This window comes from Pimephales promelas, chromosome 2, assembly GCF_988280905.1.
Source record: "Pimephales promelas chromosome 2, fPimPro1.hap1.1, whole genome shotgun sequence".
NCBI classification, from domain to species: Eukaryota; Metazoa; Chordata; class Actinopteri; order Cypriniformes; family Leuciscidae; genus Pimephales; species Pimephales promelas.
This window is the reverse complement of record NC_142770.1, coordinates 15,801,769-15,819,781: the sequence shown is the minus strand read 5'-3', so window position 1 is coordinate 15,819,781 and position 18,013 is coordinate 15,801,769. Positions and strand designations below refer to the sequence as shown.

Sequence of the window (18,013 nt, the reverse complement as noted above, 5' to 3'; positions counted from 1 at the left end):
AGAAAACCGTCAGTGCACGAGTACTGAATTGAGTAGAGCCCGACCGATAAAGGATTTTGAAGGCCGAGGCCGATACGATACAAATATTTGTTGGTTTTAAAATCCGATATTCCGATATATCGGCCGACGTTATTATTGTTATTAACGAGTGTTGCCAACAGGGACGGTGTAGAGTGCCCTGTGGTGGATAAACTATACAACTCCAACACTCATGACATGGTTGAGGCGTGATTCGTCCATTTTTATTTTATTTTTGAAATATTCATTTATCAGCCATTATAACTGCCAATACCAATATTTTAGAAAATGCCTAATATCGGCCGATAATATCGGCCTGCCGATATATCGGTCTGGCTCTAGAATTGAGTTCTCTTTTGTGTCTTGAATGTTTAAATTGGCAAGACTTAATTAAGTGGAAATTCGAAACAATGCCTTACAACTGTCCTGAGCGTCTTTCATGCTGGTCCCGGTCCATCGGGCAGCCCTTATTGTCGAGCCCTGTATCTAATCGCTTCGTCTCATCTGTTAGGTGGAAAAATGGACAGTGGGGACCAGAGGGGTCTCACGGCACAGGACGAGGAGACCATGTGCACGTCAGCCTCTGAGGGTCTGGAGGAAGGCGAGGTGGAGGGAGAAACTCTCCTCATTGTGGAATCGGAGGACCAGGCATCTGTGGATCTGTCTCATGACCAGAGCGGAGACTCTCTGAACAGTGACGTCGGTGAGGACGGAGAGGGGAGCTGGAACGAGGACATGTCGTTCTACTGCGACAAGTGCCACAAATGGATCCCGGCCGGTGAGAAGACCATTAACAAGGGACGACATGTCTGATGCACCCATATGTGACCAGTTTTATGATGTTTTGATGTTCAACTTGGGCTGCCTTTGTTCACTCAATAAAGACTGATCTGAAAAAAGTGTGCTTGGTCTCAGCTGTCTTCTCCTTGATTTTGTTCACTTGTTTGGTTCAGCTCAGCTACGTGGAGAGCAGCCCAGCTACCTGAAAGGAGACAACTTCTTCAAGTTCATCTGCTCGGATTGTGCGGAAGATGGGAAGGAGAGTTTTGAGAGGATGAGGCTGACCTGGCAGCAGGTATGCATTCGGGAGCAATTGAAATAAACAAAAAACTTATTTAGTTAGCTTGACAAAAGTATCTGAAAACGCATTTAAGGATTTTTCCTGAATGGAAATCTGTGTTTATAAACCTAAAATAGCATTACAAAAATGGAAAATTTTCAAATAAAGACTAAAAAAGGTCTCTGAATTGTTTTATTTTTATGCTTATAGGTGGTTATGTTGGCCATGTATAACCTGTCTTTAGAGGGCACCGGACGACAAGGTTACTTCAGATGGAAGGAAGATATTTGTGCATTTATTAGTCGGCACTGGACGTTCCTTCTTGGTTCCAGGTGAGACTGAGTATCAAAACTGTTGTATTTAGTTTTAAAATCACCTGATTTTTAAAGGTGAGTACGTTTATATTTTATGATTTATACATGCTCAGAAAGAAGACGTCCACGTGGTGGAGCACTGTGGCAGGGTGTCTGTCTGTCGGCAGCCCAACATTTTTCCGCTCCGGTGCGCAGGAATTCGGAGAACCCGGCTGGTGGAAGCTAGTCCAGAACCGGCCACCAACTCTGAGGCCCGAGGGGGAGAAAAGCTCTGCGGCCTCAATAAAGGCCAAAGGTATAGTAGTTTGGTGAACGTGATTTTACCAAGTCTTGGTAAGATCAGCATCTTTCTTGATCCTGAAACAGCATTTCAATCCATTTCCAATCCAAGCATTTCCCTCTAGCATAGTGATTGGCTACAATGACACCTTTGACGCTTTTCAACGAGCGCTTGCATAGATACACAAGGGAGCGTTTAAAAGCAGGCGTCTATCAGCAGATCCCTAATAGATCCACTGATAGACGCCCGCTTTCAAGCGCCCAATGAAGAGCGTCAAAGACAACATGTTTTTGATCATTGATCATTTTAGCCAATCACATATATGTTGAGCATGTCAACACAATGGCCAATCAGAGACATATATGTTGAGCATGTCAACACAATGGCCAATCAGAGACATATATGTTGAGCATGTCAACACAATGGCCAATCAGAGACATATATGTTGAGCACTTCAACACAATGGCCAATCAGAGACAAATATGTTGAGTGTGTCAAGACAATGGCCAATCAGAGACATATATGTTGAGTGTGTCAACACAATGGCCAATCAGAGACATATATGTTGAGCATGTCAACACAATGGTCAAACAGTGGTGTTTAAGAATCCCTTCAACAGTGGTCAAAATACTAGAGGGAAATGCTGGTATCATCACATTTTAAAATTTCTGTACCGAAGTTGGTACTTTTGACAACTTTAGTAATGCAGTATATTTTCCTTCATTTTAAATGAAAATGTTAACACTTTGGGGTCTGCATGTTGGTATTCCAGCCGTGTCGAAGCCGTCACTCGACCCCATAATCACTGTGGAGGGTTTGAGGAAGCGTGGAAGTCGGAATCCGGTGGAGAGCGCCATGCAACTGAAAGAAAAGCGTTCCCGAACACAGGAGGCCAAAGAGATCCGTCGTGCACAGAAGGAGGCGGCCGGGTTCCTTGACCGCAGTGCCTCGTCCACACCTGTAAAACTGGGCAACCGTGGGCGCCGCTCGGATCCGTATCTGGAGAAGGGCGAAGTCATTGATTTTTCCTCTCTCAGCTCGTCGGACAGGACCCCGCTCACCTCTCCCTCCCCCTCCCCCTCGCCCGACTTCTCCGCCCCTGGAACGCCCGCCTCACACTCTGCTACGCCCAGTCTGCTGTCAGAGGCCGATCTCATCCCGGATGTCATGCCCCCTCAAGCTCTGTTCCACGGTGAGATGATGCTCAAGCTTACTGAACAAACACTAAGGCCTTTTCCACACGGACACGGGGTTTTCCTCCTGCATTTAAAAAATACAATCCTGTCCACATCAACACGCAAAAAACATGCTATCAAGAGCATGCCACACCAGCAGGCGATAGAACCCTAACCGTAAAGCCACGTTGGCCAATCAGAAGCCTAACAAAAAGTTGTCTGCTAGGCAGATAATGGCGCACAATCTGACGTCGCAATGCAAAAACCTTTGTTTTACTGTCTACACGACAACACTAACTGGAATTTCTGAAAATCCTCAATTTACAAGGTTTTCTAAAATGTTCAGTTTCAGTGTCCTGATACTGCGTTTCCGTGTGGACGAACGGCCGAACCGCGTAAAAAAAGTCACGGTTATAAAAATACCCAAGTTCGTGTGGACAAGGCCTTAGTTACTTTTCTAAACAAACTGAGGCCGTGTGTCCAACAGTTGAAAACGCTTAGCGATGGGCGCTTGAGAGGGTTTTGGCAGCGCAGCGTTTTTTTTAAGTTGATAAAGAATATGAGCGGAAGTGTTACTATGATCTCATTTCGATACATTGTCAACTATTTGCTCTGGCTCTTGTTTTGAATGATTTTGTTCAGCTACTGTGCCTGTTGTTTTCATCTGTTGACGTTGTATAAGCAGAATGTGGCATTTGGTCGGTGTGGTATTTGTCCCGCCCCTCCTCCACTGTGATTGGACGGCTGGGTAAAAAGTAACAGCGATGAGCGTTGCGTTTTACCCAAAGTTAAACACAACTCTCGGCGACTGGTAAAAAACACAGAGCGCTCAGGGCTTCAGTGTGAAATAAGACGCTCAGCGCCTAGTTACGCCCCTGCCGTTTTAAGAACGCGGCGCTCCCATTGAAAACAATTGGAAAAATACGGTTTGGTGGACACAGGGCCTTACAGTTTCCACCTGATAGATGCTAAAATAGGTGAAAAGATGGCATAGACTTACCTTGAGGGGTCTTTATCTTGATACCAGGTAGCACTCACATAGTAACATTCGAAGAACCATAGAAACGCCCTAGTGCCCAATCAGAGCACCTTTTCAACACCCTAAAAATGTCCAACCACTCCTTGTTTTATAGCTGATATATTGATATTTTAAAATTCATTCACTTCATCTCCAATCACTGTATGACTTTCCTTCAGACGATGAAGAATTGGATGCTGAGGGTGTTATCGACCCCGGGATGGAGTATATACCCCCTCCCAGCATGCCTTTGGCCACTGGCACTATCATGGTCAGGAAAAAGCTACGTCCGGCCGAGCTGATCAAACAAGAACTGGAGAGTGAAGACGAGGAGCGGGGTAGAGATGGCGAGGAAGACGAGGGCCAGGATGAAGCCTTGTTGCCGACGGGACGGGGGTGCGGTATAGAGCGGAGGAAGGTTCTCCAGGATAAGGGTGAGGGTTGCGTGTCTTTGCCCGCCCCTCGTTACACGTTCATCAGCCTTTACGAGGAGCGCATGCTGCTCCACAAGCTAGAGGCCTGTCCGCAAGCGCTGGCCGTCACGCCACAGGCCAAAAGGCTGCATCGCAAGCTACTCGTGCGGCAGGCGAAAAGAGAGCGAGGGCTTCCCCTGCTGGATGTGGATCAGGCCGTGAGTGCTACACTCAGCCTGGTGGGGGGCGTGTACGGGGCACATGGGGGTTTGGCCAGCCACAGGACAAGCAGAGAGGAGAAATACCGAACCACCAGCCAGGACCTTCGTATTCTCGATCGCTTTCAGGTAAGCTAGAAGAAAACCTGTATGGTTATGTAATTTAACTTCAACTGAGAAGCTTGTTTTGATGACTTGTGTTTTGTTTTTTCAGTCAACAGTGTCCATAAGGAAAGGGTTCTATCAGCCGACAGTGTCCTTCTGGCACAGGCTAATGGGTTCTGATGCCTGCATGGATCAGACCATCAAGAGTCCCTACACATCCAGAGTGCTCAAGCCATACATCAGGTACACACATGGACACATCGGAGCATTGACTCAATATGTCAAAAAAAAAACAGGTGGCAAGTCCATTTTGAAATGTAGAAAATATTTTATATTTTATACCCTTTATTTGGATTTCTTTCTGTTTTGTTTTCCTATTGCATTCATGTCCGTGTTGACCCATGGAATTTTTTTTTTTTTTTTTTTTTTTTACATATTTTTATTAGTTTTTAGTACAGGAACGAAACTTTGGAAATGGCTTTCAACATAGACAATTACAGATTTTCAAAGTTTTTTTTTAGAGATATAACCATTTTTTTTAATATGATGATGTTTTTAATATTTAAAGTTATCATTTATAAGTATACACAGTGAGACATTTATTTAAATGAGCCTTTTCACCAAGGCTGCATTTATGTGACCAAAAATACAGTGAAACAGTAATTTTGTGAAATATTACTACAATTTAAAAGGACTGTTTTTTTTATTTTAAAATTTAAGATCCAATTTATTTTTATGATGTAAATCTGAATTTGCAGCATCATTATTCTAATATGCTGCTTTGCTGCTCAAGAAACATTTATTATTTGTTATTATCAGTGTTGTTGTGCTGCTTCATATTCATATTTTTGATAAATAGAGAAGAAACACATTTAGTTAATATAGTGCAAATTAGCGCAACATAATAAATGTCTTTACTAGAGCCCGACCGATAAAGGATTTTGAAGGCCGATACCGATACAAATATTTTGGGGTTTTAAAATCCGATATTCCGATATATCGGCCGATATTTTATTTATTTTTTTTATTTATTTTTTTCAACCGGACATGATAGTCACAAATTTTGTCATGCTTATTTGAGTTAAGAGAACTGATAGGGATGATCTTTTAATTGTTATTCAAGCAATGTATGTGTATCGTGTACAATTCAACGAGTGTTGCCAACAGGAACGGTGTAGAGTGGACAAACTATACAACTCCAACACTCATGACATGGTTCAAGCGTGTTTCGTCTGTTTTTATGTTATTTTTGAAATATTCATTTATCGGCCATTATAACTGACGATACGATAGTTTCGAAAATGCCTAATATCGTCCGATAATATCGGTCTGGCTCTAGTCTTTACTGTCACTTGATCAATTTAATGCATTTAAGGATTAATTTCTTTTGAATTTTTTTTTACTGACCCCAAACTTATGACTGGTAATAAAATTTTGTATATTCCTAATGACCATGTTTTTTACAAATGCACCCCTAGTTGATGTTCATTCCACCCAAATAATTTATGGAAACTAAGCTTCAATCCTGAGTCACAGTTATGAGCCTTGAGGACATTAACATATGACTCAACCATGTTACAGAATCCTGCTCAATAGCTTTGTGTGTGTTTATGTGTAGGAGAGACTACGAGAGTCGGCCGCTGAAGATGCGTTTACTCTCAGAGATCCGAGCGTACCATCACAAGAAGGACCCGACTTGGGAAGCTGAACCTGACGCACCTATAGACTACTGCTACGTACGGCCCAATCACATCCCTTCTGTCAACTCCATGTGCCAAGAAATCTTCTGGCCTGGTAATCATCATTTCATCCCGTCAAATACAGATTTTTGGATAAAACTAGTTCCTGAAGGAATAAAAATGGGGTCTTTTGCCCATCAGGTATCGACCTATCAGAGTGCCTCCAGTACCCAGACTTCAGCGTAGTGGTGCTTTACAAGAAAATCGTGATCGGTTTTGGTTTCATGGTGCCAGATGTGAAGTACAACGAGGCCTACATCTCCTTCCTGCTGGTGCATCCGGAATGGAGGCGAGCTGGTATCGCCACGTTCATGATTTACCATCTCATTCAGGTGAGAAACTGAAATCGTGATATGGTTTAGGGTGTCATTTAATTAATTAATTAAATGCGCTGCTTGTTTCAGAACAGTTCATATATTTTTTTTTAGCACATTTTAAATCGCACTTAGATTTTTCCCCCCAAATTGTGCAGCCCTAGTTCATACAGGGATCTCTTTCCTGTCTCGTCTAGACATGTATGGGAAAGGATGTGACCCTTCACGTATCGGCGAGCAACCCTGCCATGCTGCTCTACCAGAAGTTCGGCTTCAAGACAGAGGAGTACATCCTGGACTTCTATGATAAATATTACCCGGTGGACAGCAAAGAGTGCAGACACGCTTTCTTCCTGCGGTTGCGCCGCTGAGGACATCACATGAAGCACACACAAACCGGAAACAGAAATGTAAGTCTGGGAGTGTTTGTTGGTGTTTTCAGTCATATTTGTTGCGTTACTTCCCGTTTGAGGCTTAGTTTGACATGCTATTTCTTTTTTTGTGTGGTTCGATGTTTAAAACAAAGCGAAGGATATTTTGTTTCTGAATACACACCGTGATGATAAGTCTCTTATTCCTTTAATGCGTCTTTTTTGTAGTTGAAAAATTGGTGTTTTTGAATGCACACACAATTATAAAAATGATGCCACCTGTTAATTAAATATTGAAATATTCAATATTGTGTCTTTTTTTTATTTTTCTTGTTAAAGCTGGATTCAGTAGTTTGGTGCTAATATTAAGAGTCAACTGAATGGTCTTCACTCACATGAGATGAAGTCTACTCATAATAGATTTTTTTTCTATTAATACAGTAAGTGTTTTAATTATACAGTAAATGGTCGGAGAAAATCCTCACGCTCATTGGGTGCCGCCTTTAGATGCGCCAATGGCACAGTGTAGTTTGGAAAGAGCGAAAATTAAACAGAGCACAATTATCGTCTTGCTTCATCAATGGAAACAATGGGAATCAGTACCTGTACAGTCTCAAAAAAACTTAAAAAACAGACAAGACAAATAAATGTGTGTAATTACCGGAATGGCATACACACAATGAAACCAAGATGCTGCATTTTCTTAAACGGGTAAGGAAAGGAAATGAAACTCCCTAGTTATACGTTTAATTTAAATCAATTTCAGAGATTTTAATTCAGCGTTATTCTGTGAGCGTTCACAGGCGAAATCCAATACTTTCGAGATGCAATGCGTTCAAGTTGTTTACGCAAATTTTGGATTCACCAAAATGTTTTCATTCTTTCATTAATAACTCACCCTCATGTTACAAACCTGTAAGACTTTCGTTCCATTTTCAGAAAACAAATGAAGATCTTTTTGATGAAATCTAATAGATTTCTATCCATCCATTGACAGCTACGCAACTGATACTTTGGCGCTTCGAAAAAATTCATAAAGCGATCGTAAAACAATGAATCGTATGGTTTAGTGCGAATTTTCTCATTTTATATAACGAACAATTAAACGAGGCTTTTATTCACATAAACATTCATAAAGACATCAGCTGTGGTGAACGGAAGTGCACGCATGCGAGAACCAATGAGGTTCATTCTCGTGTTGCGCAGCACGTTTGAGCTAGACCAACCAAAGAGGTTTGTTTTCGCGCGCTAAGCAGGTTCGATTGAGCTTTTGTTTATGTTCACTGATTATGTGAATAAAAGCATAATTTTAATCTTTTTAAAAGCCTAAATTCAATTTGTTAATCAAGGCGATGATGTTTCCTCAGAAAATTTTGACTAAACCAGTCAATTCATATGGATAATTTTACAATCGAGTCTAGTTGAGTAGCTGTCAATGCAGGGACAAAAGGTGGAGATTTTAAATCCAGGAGGACCTAAACAACTCCCCAAGTACAGTATTGCGCTGATTAGATTTGGTTTGAGTGAGATGTGGATTGTCTCATGAGAACGTATCCAGTCCAAACACGCTCCTGGCCTTGGTGTGGCGCTGTAGCAGACCTTGTCCCATGTGAGCGGCCATCAGAGAGAGCACAGAACTGCTTCCGGCGGCCACGGCAATATCATACGGCGTCTGGCCCCGATCATTCTGCTTTCTGACACTTGCGTTACACCTATACAAGACCGAGATATATTATTTTAAAATCAAGCCTTAGTAACTTTAACACCATTTGTGTTTGTGAATCTCACCCCAGGAGTATCTCAACGCTCTTCAGACCTTCATTTCCCAGAGCTGCAGCCTCATGCAGGGCCGTGTTATTCAACCTGCGACCAACACAGAGTTTAGCTCAGATTATTACTGGACATATCAAAATTACCTTGAAGCTTGTTTTCGAACTCACGGTCCAGATGCTTGGTTAACGTCAGCTTCTCTCTGCACCAGCACAGGAATGACATCATGATGCCCGTTTAGCACTGCAGCAATCAGAGCAGGACGCCCTTCACTTCCCACGCATGCTGGATCAGCACCCTGCAGAGACGCATTTAAAACGCACCTTTTGCATGTTTATATAGCTGCGCAATTAACCCTATGAAAGCTTGTTTCAATCACAGAATTAAAAAAAGGTAATTACTGACTTTTATAACTCGCAATTATTGACTTTTTTCCTCTTAGAATTATTAGAAATTGTCTAGATGAGTTATACAGAGAAGACCCCAGCGGAGATAGAGGGGACGAAATAGATGCTAAAACACTCTATCCTGATCGTTTTCAGTACTCGCAATTCCAACTCCTGACTCGCTACAGTGGTTTTGATGAAACAAGCTGGTTTTTATACTGCCAAGGGCGTAGCTCGTACCAAGAGCGTGATGAGCTGAAACGTGCGTACGTCACGAAGAACCGCTAACATCCAATAGGAAAATTCAACTGCAGTAGCCACCGTTCAACCTGAAGAGGGCAGCGCTAAGACGTTTTTACATCATAAATTGTTGAAATAAAACACTTTATACACAAATGTCAAAAAAGTTACTCGAATCAATGACTGGTATTAATAAAGATCCATTCTTACAGATCATTAACTAAAAAAAGTTGTTTAGGGTTTAGTTGCTCTTTAAGATTGAGCCATTGTAGTCACTGGGACTATTTTAACGATGTCTTTAATAACTTTTCTGGCTCGGCAAGTTGAGTGTCTTATGGGGTTGAAATAACACAAGGGTGAGTTATTACCGTACTGACAGAATTGACATTTTTGGGTAAACTAACCCTTTGAGTAATTTCAAGCTATGAATTTTGCTGATGTTTGGAGTGCTGTGATTGCTTCTTTAGCCTCACCTCATCCAATAGCTGCTGCACCACTGAGATCCGGCCCCGCCCCTCAGGCCCCACCTCCTTAAGGAGAACACTGTCTTTAGACTCCTGAGAAAGAGATTAACATTCTATTCTTTGTCTTATGAAAAGGGTTATTGTGTTATTGTGTGTGTGTGTGTGTGTGTGTGTGTGTGATGCTGACCGACTGCTTTTCTGTAGCGTCTGGGGTCCTGATCATTTTCTGCTTCTTTCTTTTGGCTGATAATCCTGTTGTATTAATGTTACTCTCTGTACAAACAACATAGTCACATAAAAAAATAGTCACTTTGATCATTTTCTTTTAATGAGTAAATAATAAATAGATGTATCAAAAAGAGTAGTAAGAGAAACAAATGCACATGAAAAATTTATTATTTTAATAATTAAGATGGCGTTACTAATTGAAAATATTAATAATGGAAACAATTAAGTTCTCAAGTAACAGGGGTCAGTCAACTGTCCCACAGGGAAAATGGCTTAATAAACATATTAAAGTACTATTAAATATTACAAGGACCAATATTTTATTACTTAATAATAATTAAATATATATATATATATATATATATATATATATATTTCTCTTGCGTGATTAAGTTAATAATTAGGGCCAGTCAAAGGGACCTCACCATGAAAATGTGAGTGTCATGTAAAAGGTCTCGTAATGACATTTGTTTGAGGCTTAGTAGGCAATAGAAAATATCATTAGTTCGGTATAACAGCAGTAGAAGTCACCGGAAACATAACAGAAAAACAATCATGTGGGGTTTTTTTTACCCGAACTGGCTGAATTCCTGCCTTCTGTCACAGCACTGAGGTTCAGACTCTCTGATGCCACAGATCGGCTCTGCTGTCCTGCAGAAGACGACTGGAAAAAAAGGCAACATGCACTAAAAAACATGCAATGCTCAAGATACTCTCGTCAGACTCAATATAAAAGCTTTCAGAAGTGTTTCTTACCCTAGATCCCTCCGGTGAGGCACAGATGAAATTGATGTGCAAACTGACTTCATAGCTGTCCTCCTGAATAACAGCAGAGATCACCTGGAGAGCAAAAACATATTCAGGATATGCATATATACAATAACATTAGTGCAAGTAAAGAAATACATTTTAGGAATAAAAATACATGTAAAATGTGTCAATTTTAGAGGTCCTACTCTGCCCAGCCGCGGTTCTCCAATCAGAGCTCTGAACTCATTATTATTCTGTGTGTAGCTGCGCAGATGAGCACAGATGTGGTCCACCTGCTTCCTCCAGAACCCTGAGTAATACAAACAGTAAAAGCAAATACAAAAAGTCATGCATATTCATTTGTTTATAAAAAAAATGTACTGTAAAGTAGCCTACCTCGGCCTGGACTAATGGCAGTGAGGAGGGGCTTCCTGTCACTCATCTGATCCTGTCTGCTAAGCTCCGCCTCCCTCTGTTGTCTCTGTTTTTTCAGCTCAGTGCTGGATGGGAAAAACAGACCGACTGTCTGCGTCTGTGCATCTGCACACGTGCGCAAACCCGCAGCTGGAGGCACGGTTGTAGATTCAGGCGCAGGAACTGCCTCCCAGGTGGCTGAGGGCTATATGAGCAAGAGTGAGAGAGAGAATGGTATAACACTCTGTGAGTCCCAAACAGTGTGTGTGCTGTACCTGATCAGCTTCCTGTGCGTCCTGTCCCTGGTTTACTTGTGAGGGCGTTCTGGGTGGGCCGTCCAGAAAGACACCACAGGCACCACAGTGATTAGCATACGGGTGGCTGCTAGCTCCACACTGAGAGCACGTCACAGCGCTGGCTTTGTGGCCCGGCTGCATGTATCAACACAAAACCACACAGCATTTTGTTTATATAGACCAAACTTCGTTAAATATACACAATGATATTTTGATTAAATGGTAAAAGTCACAGAACCTTTAAAGTCCCCATGAAATCAAAATGTAAAGTGTTTTGTCACCTTTGCACCGCACCAGTCGCAGAATCGAGCATCCGAGTGGTTGACTCTATTGCACCTGGAGCAGGAGACCATTTTGCCCTGTGAACTGGGTACAGGTGCAGCTCTCTGTCCACTTAAAATGGGCTGTGGAATGATAAAGCACCATTACAACCACTGTAGTGTCCTCCTATAACAATCCTAGCAATGATTCAGCAGACTTCTGATTCATGCTGATTTCTGGAAGGTGGGGCTCTTACTGTGGTTTGCTGAAGCAGCTGGGATTCACAAGTGACGCAATGTGTGATGTGAGAGGGGTTTCCTGTCCCACACGAGCCACAGATTAACTTATCCTAGAATAATAGTGATACGATGTTCTGATTTAGTTTAATTAATCCATTTAATTGATCCTCTACGGATAGACATTTACCTGTAGTCTCAGACTAGCCTGCGGCTGCAGTTGTTGAGCCAATGGAGACTCGCACACCACACATGTGGCCGTATTGAGAGGCACCATGGTTTTACAGTGCACGCACAGACCCATCTGTGATAAAGCACAGCAAATACTCATATGATTGGGAAATGATTACTGATGATCTGAATGCCATGGTATTGAGTAGTAACAAAGTATGTATTACCTGTCCTCCTTCAGTAGGGGGGAGTCTTTGACCAGGTATTGGAGGTACTGGTGATCCACAGTGCAGACAGAATCGGGCAAAAGGGTCTGAAGGGCGATGATTCAGGCACTTTGGACATCTTCAGAAAGATATTACACAAGTTTAGCATCAATGTACTTTAGAACGTCCTCGTTTCTTTACACGTGTCACATTGACGTTGTGCCCTTTCTTCTGCCCAAATGCTCAGATGAGCACGCCTCTAGCCCGAGCTGGCCCACTTTTGCCCAAGGTATTCGACGGGCCAGAAATCCTGACCCCGAGTAAGCCCCGGAAGTGACGGTGGAAATGCGACTGGCCCTGGTACGCACTAGCACGGTTCGGCCCTGGCCCGGCAGTGGAAACGCATCTATTGGTGCCGTGACCCGGATGGGAGTGAGGTTTAGGGGGTGATTGTAACAGAGGCCAGCAAGTAAGAGCTGTGGGTGTTAAGTTAACCTCACTCCCCTGGCCACAAGAGGTGCAATAGAGGCTGCAGAATTTAGTGTCCTTGTTAGTGGACCTGCATCCCATGGCGGAAACACCGGTTCAAATCCTGCTCGAAGCAGTCCGAATAGAAACATATGGCGCTTTTCCGCTGCATGGTACGGTGTGGCTCGGCTCGGTACGGCTCACTTGTGGCGCTTTTCCACTGCATGGTACGGTACGGCTCACTTCGGCTCGGTTTAAATGGTACCTGGTCTGTTGAGGTTCCAAGCGTACCGCACTGGTACTAAAATGTGACGTGAAACACTGCAGATCACTGATTGGTCAGTAGGGTTGGGTATCGAGAATCGAGTATCGATTGGAATCGGGACTAACTTTTCGTTTTTCCCGGAATCGTTCAAAAGTTAAAATTTCGATTCCTAGTTTCGATATTCACAGTCCGCCGAGCAGAAGAAGAAACCGCTGAACAACACCAACGAAGAAGCGTCTACCGGAAGTGTTGGCATAACCGCGCGAGTCGAACATGAGTAGCTTACGTCGGCGGTCCAAAGTGTGGCTTCACTTTTCTAAAAAATAACGAAATCTCGGCAAAATACAAAATTTGTGACAAAAGGAGTATTTGTGACAGAAGGAGTATTTCCTTCAGAAAGGATTATGTCCTTCAGAAAGACCGTTGGTTAGCAAGGTTAGCTAAACTTTTTTGACCCTGCCTCTTAAAAGAATCGGAATCGAGAATCGTTAGGAACCGGAATCGAAACAAGGAATCGGAATCGGAATCAGGATCGTTCAAATTCAAACGATACCCAACCCTATTGGTCAGACAGAATCGTCACTACCAGCGTCATTGTATTTGCAACCAAAAGACATCGACAAGAGAAACCAAACCTGCTAGATTTAAATAGCCAGTAACAGCCACCACTGTTATCGAACAGTCTATATCCCACCCACTCTAACGCGGTACTAACTGCAGTGGAAAAGCAACCGAGCTAAAGCGAACCGAGCTTTGCCGTGTCGAGCCGAGTCGAACCGTACTGAGACGTACCAGCAGTGGAAAAGCGCCAATAGGTGTTACATATATGATCTATTAAATAATTTCATTCTCAAAATAACATCTCTCCCTCTCGCTCACCTTAGGAAATCCGTCTCTCTCTGAATCCGTGATGTCTGAGTGCTTGTCAAGCTTCTTAAGGGACTTTCCACAACATCTGTACTCTGGTTCTGGTGGGATTGAGAATGTTGACGTTAAACAGGAAGTGTTCTGTTTCAGTTTCCTGCTTGAGATGACACTGAATATATTGAGGGTTGTTGGAGAGTGTTTTGCATATGTTGTAAACCTTTACTTGGTTTTCATCTGTCGGCCGTGCAGATGAACCGGGGCCGAGACGCTGTGAGAGGAATCGAGGACCTTTCAGAGCTCTTCGAGATTCACTATCTGACATAACAGAATGCAAAAAAAGGCACAAGAAAGTCAAAGGACATGTAACTGAGTATGTATTTTGAGATTCATAACAATTATTTTAAATAATAATTGATATTTTCAATAACTATATATATATATATATTTTTTGCGTTGTTACATTGTTTTCATGTCAACGTATGACATGGCACATTAAAACTCCCTTGCCCAAATAGCCTACTGAAATGTGAATAATATTATTCTCATTACCGTAATGAAGTAAAAATTATTAGCATTTTTAAAAAAATAATGCATAATAATTTGTGAGAAATGTACACTGACTTAAACCAAAAGGTTTACCTAAAAATTGAATAGAGGAAATGCCAGCTCCATTTTCGCTCCCCTTCAAACTCTTTGATGAATCCTGTTCAACATAAAGTAATGTTTGTAATACATACTCTTAAATACATGCAATGTTATTATGGGGGGAAAAAATCGATAATGTGTTTAAAACTGACATTCTTGCCATTGATTGGTCCACTATTCTTCATCGAGTCCTCCCCATGATCCTCATCTGAAGCGGGATCCACTATGAAAACCTTGGTGACGACAGCACTCTGTCGGCCATCGCTGCATTACATTACAAATGGTCTTTATTTGGGTCGATTTGAAGTTAAATTTGTTGCTGGGTGTTTCCCCACCTGGGCATTTTTGGCTTTTAGAAAATAAACTCTCTCACGTATCAAATGAGAATTCTGTGGTTTTTATTTAATTTTTCACATTATTTCCACCCCATTTTAAAATTGTGTTTAATAGCATTCGCTTACGGAAATTACAGTCACAAAAACAACATTTTACACATTTTTGGAATAGAATAGTTCTTAAAGTAACATGCCAAGTTTGTCACGGAAAAGCAATAATTTTGCTAGAGAATGCAAAGTTTCTTAAAGAAAACAATACTTTTATGAGGTAATGTTTTGCAAGGGAACACACACAACACTTTTGAAAGAGAACAAAATTTGGGATCAAACACTAAGTTTGTCAGGGAAACACAATACTTTTGCTAGAGAATGCAATACTTTTGTGAGGTAACGCAAACGTTTTGCAAGAGAACGCAAAGTTTTCCAGGGGAACTTCTATAATTTTCTAGAAGAAAAGTTTCTCTAGATAAAGCAATAGTTTTGTGAGGTACAAAAACATTTAGCAGGCGAATGCTAAGTTTGTCAGGGAAACGCAATACTTTTCTAGACGCAAAGTTTCGTTAAGCTTACGAAATATTTGTGTGTGGTAATGCAGTTTGTCAGAGGAACGCGATACTTTTGAAAGGGAACTCTAATATTTTGTGAGCGAACGCAAAGTTTGTCGGGGAAAAGCAACACTTTTGAAAGACAATTCAAATATTTTTGCAACCTAATGCAAAGTTTGCAAGGGGAACGCAACACTTTTCCAGATGCAAAGTTTCTCTAGATAACACAATCGTTTTGTGAGGTAATGCAAATTTTCTCAGGGGGGCGCAATACTTTAGTGAGAGAGCGCAAAGGTTTTGTGAGTGAATGCCAAAACGCATTGAAATTTTTCCTCCCATATCATCTTTTTAAAAGCCATGTCATCTTAGGGGCTCTATGGGGTTTTGGAATATAAATAAATATAAATAAATACATTCAAGGCACCGTTTTAATGTAACTTAATGCACAGAATATAAAAAATGTATAAAAAAATCTTAGTTTTAATAAAAAACAATTTCCCCTGGCCCTGGAACATAATTGTACCCATAGTTGAAGAAACACCCAGCAACGTTATCAACAACACACTATAAAATGTACCCACGCGGTGACAGCCATGGCTCTCACAGACACTTTCCCCACAGGTAAGCGAATAGGTTCAGTGAACTTCATAGTGCTGTTGCCACCAGAGCCCAGTCTCTTCATCTCCTCGGGCTTACTGCCATCCAATGTGTACAGCAGCACACTCACATCAGAGGATTCTGGGATACATGTGCCATATATCAATCACATACCGAGCAACAAAAAGCGTGCGTTAAAACCGCACTGACTCACCTGATTTGATCTCTACAGGAGTGCAGGAGTCAATCTCATGCTTGGCTTTACCCGGAGGTGGCATGCGAATGGGAATTATTTGAGGTGCTGCCACTGAACCTGCTGTCATGTTTGCACTCTTCAACCTGCAATATAGGACGGAAAATACATTTGAACAAAACTATAGATGCGTTTAATTCAGCACATGCATTAAAAGGTTAAGTACATTAGGCTATAGAAAATATGAGCTACTATCCTGACTATTTGTGTTTTAAGTAGCTCGCACCTGTAAAATTAAAGAAATTAACGTTGCGGAAATACTCGCAGTGCACCGCTGTATCCAACGACGCTGCTGTACACGAAACGCTGTTGAGTCGTCACGTATCCCATAGCAACTGAATAGCCTAGTACGCATGCGCACCCCCCCCCCCCCCTCTCCATTTTGATTAAAGAATCCAAAAGTTCGGAGATAATGCGTTTTTTGACAAAGCACATTAAATATTAGATGATATGAAATATAAAACGTACACTGTATGGTTGTATCACTGTGTTGTTGCGTTGATTTAAACACTTAAATACAATTAAACGATTTCTTTGTAACTTAGTTACAGCCCATACTGACTGTCGAATTCATATTGCATAAAAAATGGAAACACTTGTCAAAATAATGATTTACTCAGCTACTGACCTTTTGAGTTATGCCTGCAAAAATAACCAGTTAACCCCCGCAGGAGTCCACAGGGGCCCCTAAAAAAGTGCACAAATACATCAATAATAAGATTAAAATAACAAAAAATATGAAAAAAAAAAACGTATTAAATATAAATAGGCTAAATATTATATTTTAAAAAAATTGTCATCATAGCCTACAATTGTCATCCAACAGAGGAATTACAAGCAGAAATGTGAAAGACAATATTTACCTAAAGTGAATGAATTATTCATTATTATTATTTCATATATTATGTATAATTATTTATTATAAATTCTACATAAAAAAATGTGTGTGAGCCAATGCTTCCCCCTACAGGCCAGTTATGCATTTCTCAAATAATGCTTATGAAACGATACATGTTTAATACAGAACACATTTTGTATAGATATGTAGGCCAATTATGTATTTAATGTATTTCATAAGATATGTCCGTCAATGGAAAAGGAAACACACTGATGCTTCATTTTAGTTTTTCCACAAACCCAACCTTTTTAACAGAAATGTCTGATTGTTTATTTAATTATTCTTACAAAAGAAGATAAGTGTCATTAGGAATCTTCTTTTAACATTTTTTTTTATGCAGTAGAGGTTAGAGATGCACAAACACACAGACAATATCAGTCCAACAGACAATATCAAATATGAAAAAAATGTATTGACATGGTATATTTTAAAATGGATATCAGTAGGAGAAGTAATAAGGATTACCAAACAAACAGGAAAGAAATAAACAACAACAAAATCTTCTTATGATGTGGGAAGTTCTTCTATTACTCCAGAAAGTAGGTGGCGGTATGAAGATTTTACTTGGTTCAGGTCAGAATCTGCTTGTCTTTGTTGCCATGTCTTCCTTTTATTCGTGACTTTGCACTTGTTTTGATTATAAATATTGTTTATCGCATTTATGGGATTTATCGACATACTTGAGGATTAAAG

General features: G+C 41.1%; 2 protein-coding genes across 6 annotated transcripts; one reads left to right on the top strand and one right to left on the bottom strand.

Annotated features, from left to right (window-relative positions):
* The first annotated feature begins 537 nt into the window (after nt 1–537).
* Nucleotides 538–14,364, top strand: kat14 (lysine acetyltransferase 14). 4 transcript variants are annotated; one of them, XM_039691317.2, is made up of 11 exons: nt 538–796; nt 972–1,093; nt 1,289–1,410; nt 1,506–1,687; nt 2,445–2,864; nt 4,045–4,625; nt 4,711–4,844; nt 6,220–6,395; nt 6,482–6,672; nt 6,852–7,064; nt 14,065–14,364. In XM_039691317.2, the coding sequence occupies exons 1-10, from the start codon at nt 538–540 to the stop codon at nt 7,023–7,025; spliced, it is 2,361 nt and encodes a 786-aa protein (XP_039547251.2). In that variant the 3' UTR covers nt 7,026–7,064; nt 14,065–14,364. The 4 variants fall into 4 exon arrangements, with proteins under 4 accessions (XP_039547251.2, XP_088973052.1, XP_088973058.1 ...); XM_089116926.1 differs by lacking the exon at nt 14,065–14,364 and adding an exon at nt 11,357–13,400; XM_089116932.1 differs by lacking the exon at nt 14,065–14,364 and adding an exon at nt 8,819–10,200.
* dzank1 (double zinc ribbon and ankyrin repeat domains 1) lies at nt 6,306–16,492 on the bottom strand. Of its 2 annotated transcripts, none has more exons than XM_039691318.2 (20): nt 16,384–16,492; nt 16,154–16,310; nt 14,845–14,956; nt 14,687–14,750; nt 14,265–14,362; nt 14,060–14,148; nt 12,469–12,586; nt 12,261–12,374; nt 12,091–12,183; nt 11,855–11,977; nt 11,553–11,708; nt 11,260–11,482; nt 11,070–11,173; nt 10,870–10,953; nt 10,687–10,777; nt 10,073–10,158; nt 9,895–9,978; nt 8,966–9,093; nt 8,814–8,888; nt 6,306–8,737 (listed from the first exon to the last, which is right to left on the bottom strand). In XM_039691318.2, the coding sequence occupies exons 1-20, from the start codon at nt 16,490–16,492 to the stop codon at nt 8,566–8,568; spliced, it is 2,280 nt and encodes a 759-aa protein (XP_039547252.2). In that variant the 3' UTR covers nt 6,306–8,565. The 2 variants fall into 2 exon arrangements, with proteins under 2 accessions (XP_039547252.2, XP_039547253.2); XM_039691319.2 differs by having other exon boundaries at nt 14,271–14,362.
* Nucleotides 16,493–18,013: the final 1,521 nt, after the last annotated feature.

Excerpts from the sequence above, each read along its gene's own strand:
- kat14 (XM_039691317.2), top strand. The coding sequence starts at position 538 with ATGGACAGTGGGGACCAGAGGGGTCTCACGGCACAGGACGAGGAGACC. Across the intron at positions 2,865-4,044 it reads CCCTCAAGCTCTGTTCCACG|ACGATGAAGAATTGGATGCT; the intron begins GTGAGATGATGC and ends ACTTTCCTTCAG. Across the intron at positions 4,626-4,710 it reads GTATTCTCGATCGCTTTCAG|TCAACAGTGTCCATAAGGAA; the intron begins GTAAGCTAGAAG and ends TTGTTTTTTCAG.
- dzank1 (XM_039691318.2), bottom strand. The coding sequence starts at position 16,492 with ATGACAGCAGGTTCAGTGGCAGCACCTCAAATAATTCCCATTCGCATG. Across the intron at positions 10,954-11,069 it reads GAGAACCGCGGCTGGGCAGA|GTGATCTCTGCTGTTATTCA; the intron begins GTAGGACCTCTA and ends TTTGCTCTCCAG. Across the intron at positions 10,159-10,686 it reads CAGGAATTCAGCCAGTTCGG|AGAGTAACATTAATACAACA; the intron begins GTAAAAAAAACC and ends TTGTTTGTACAG.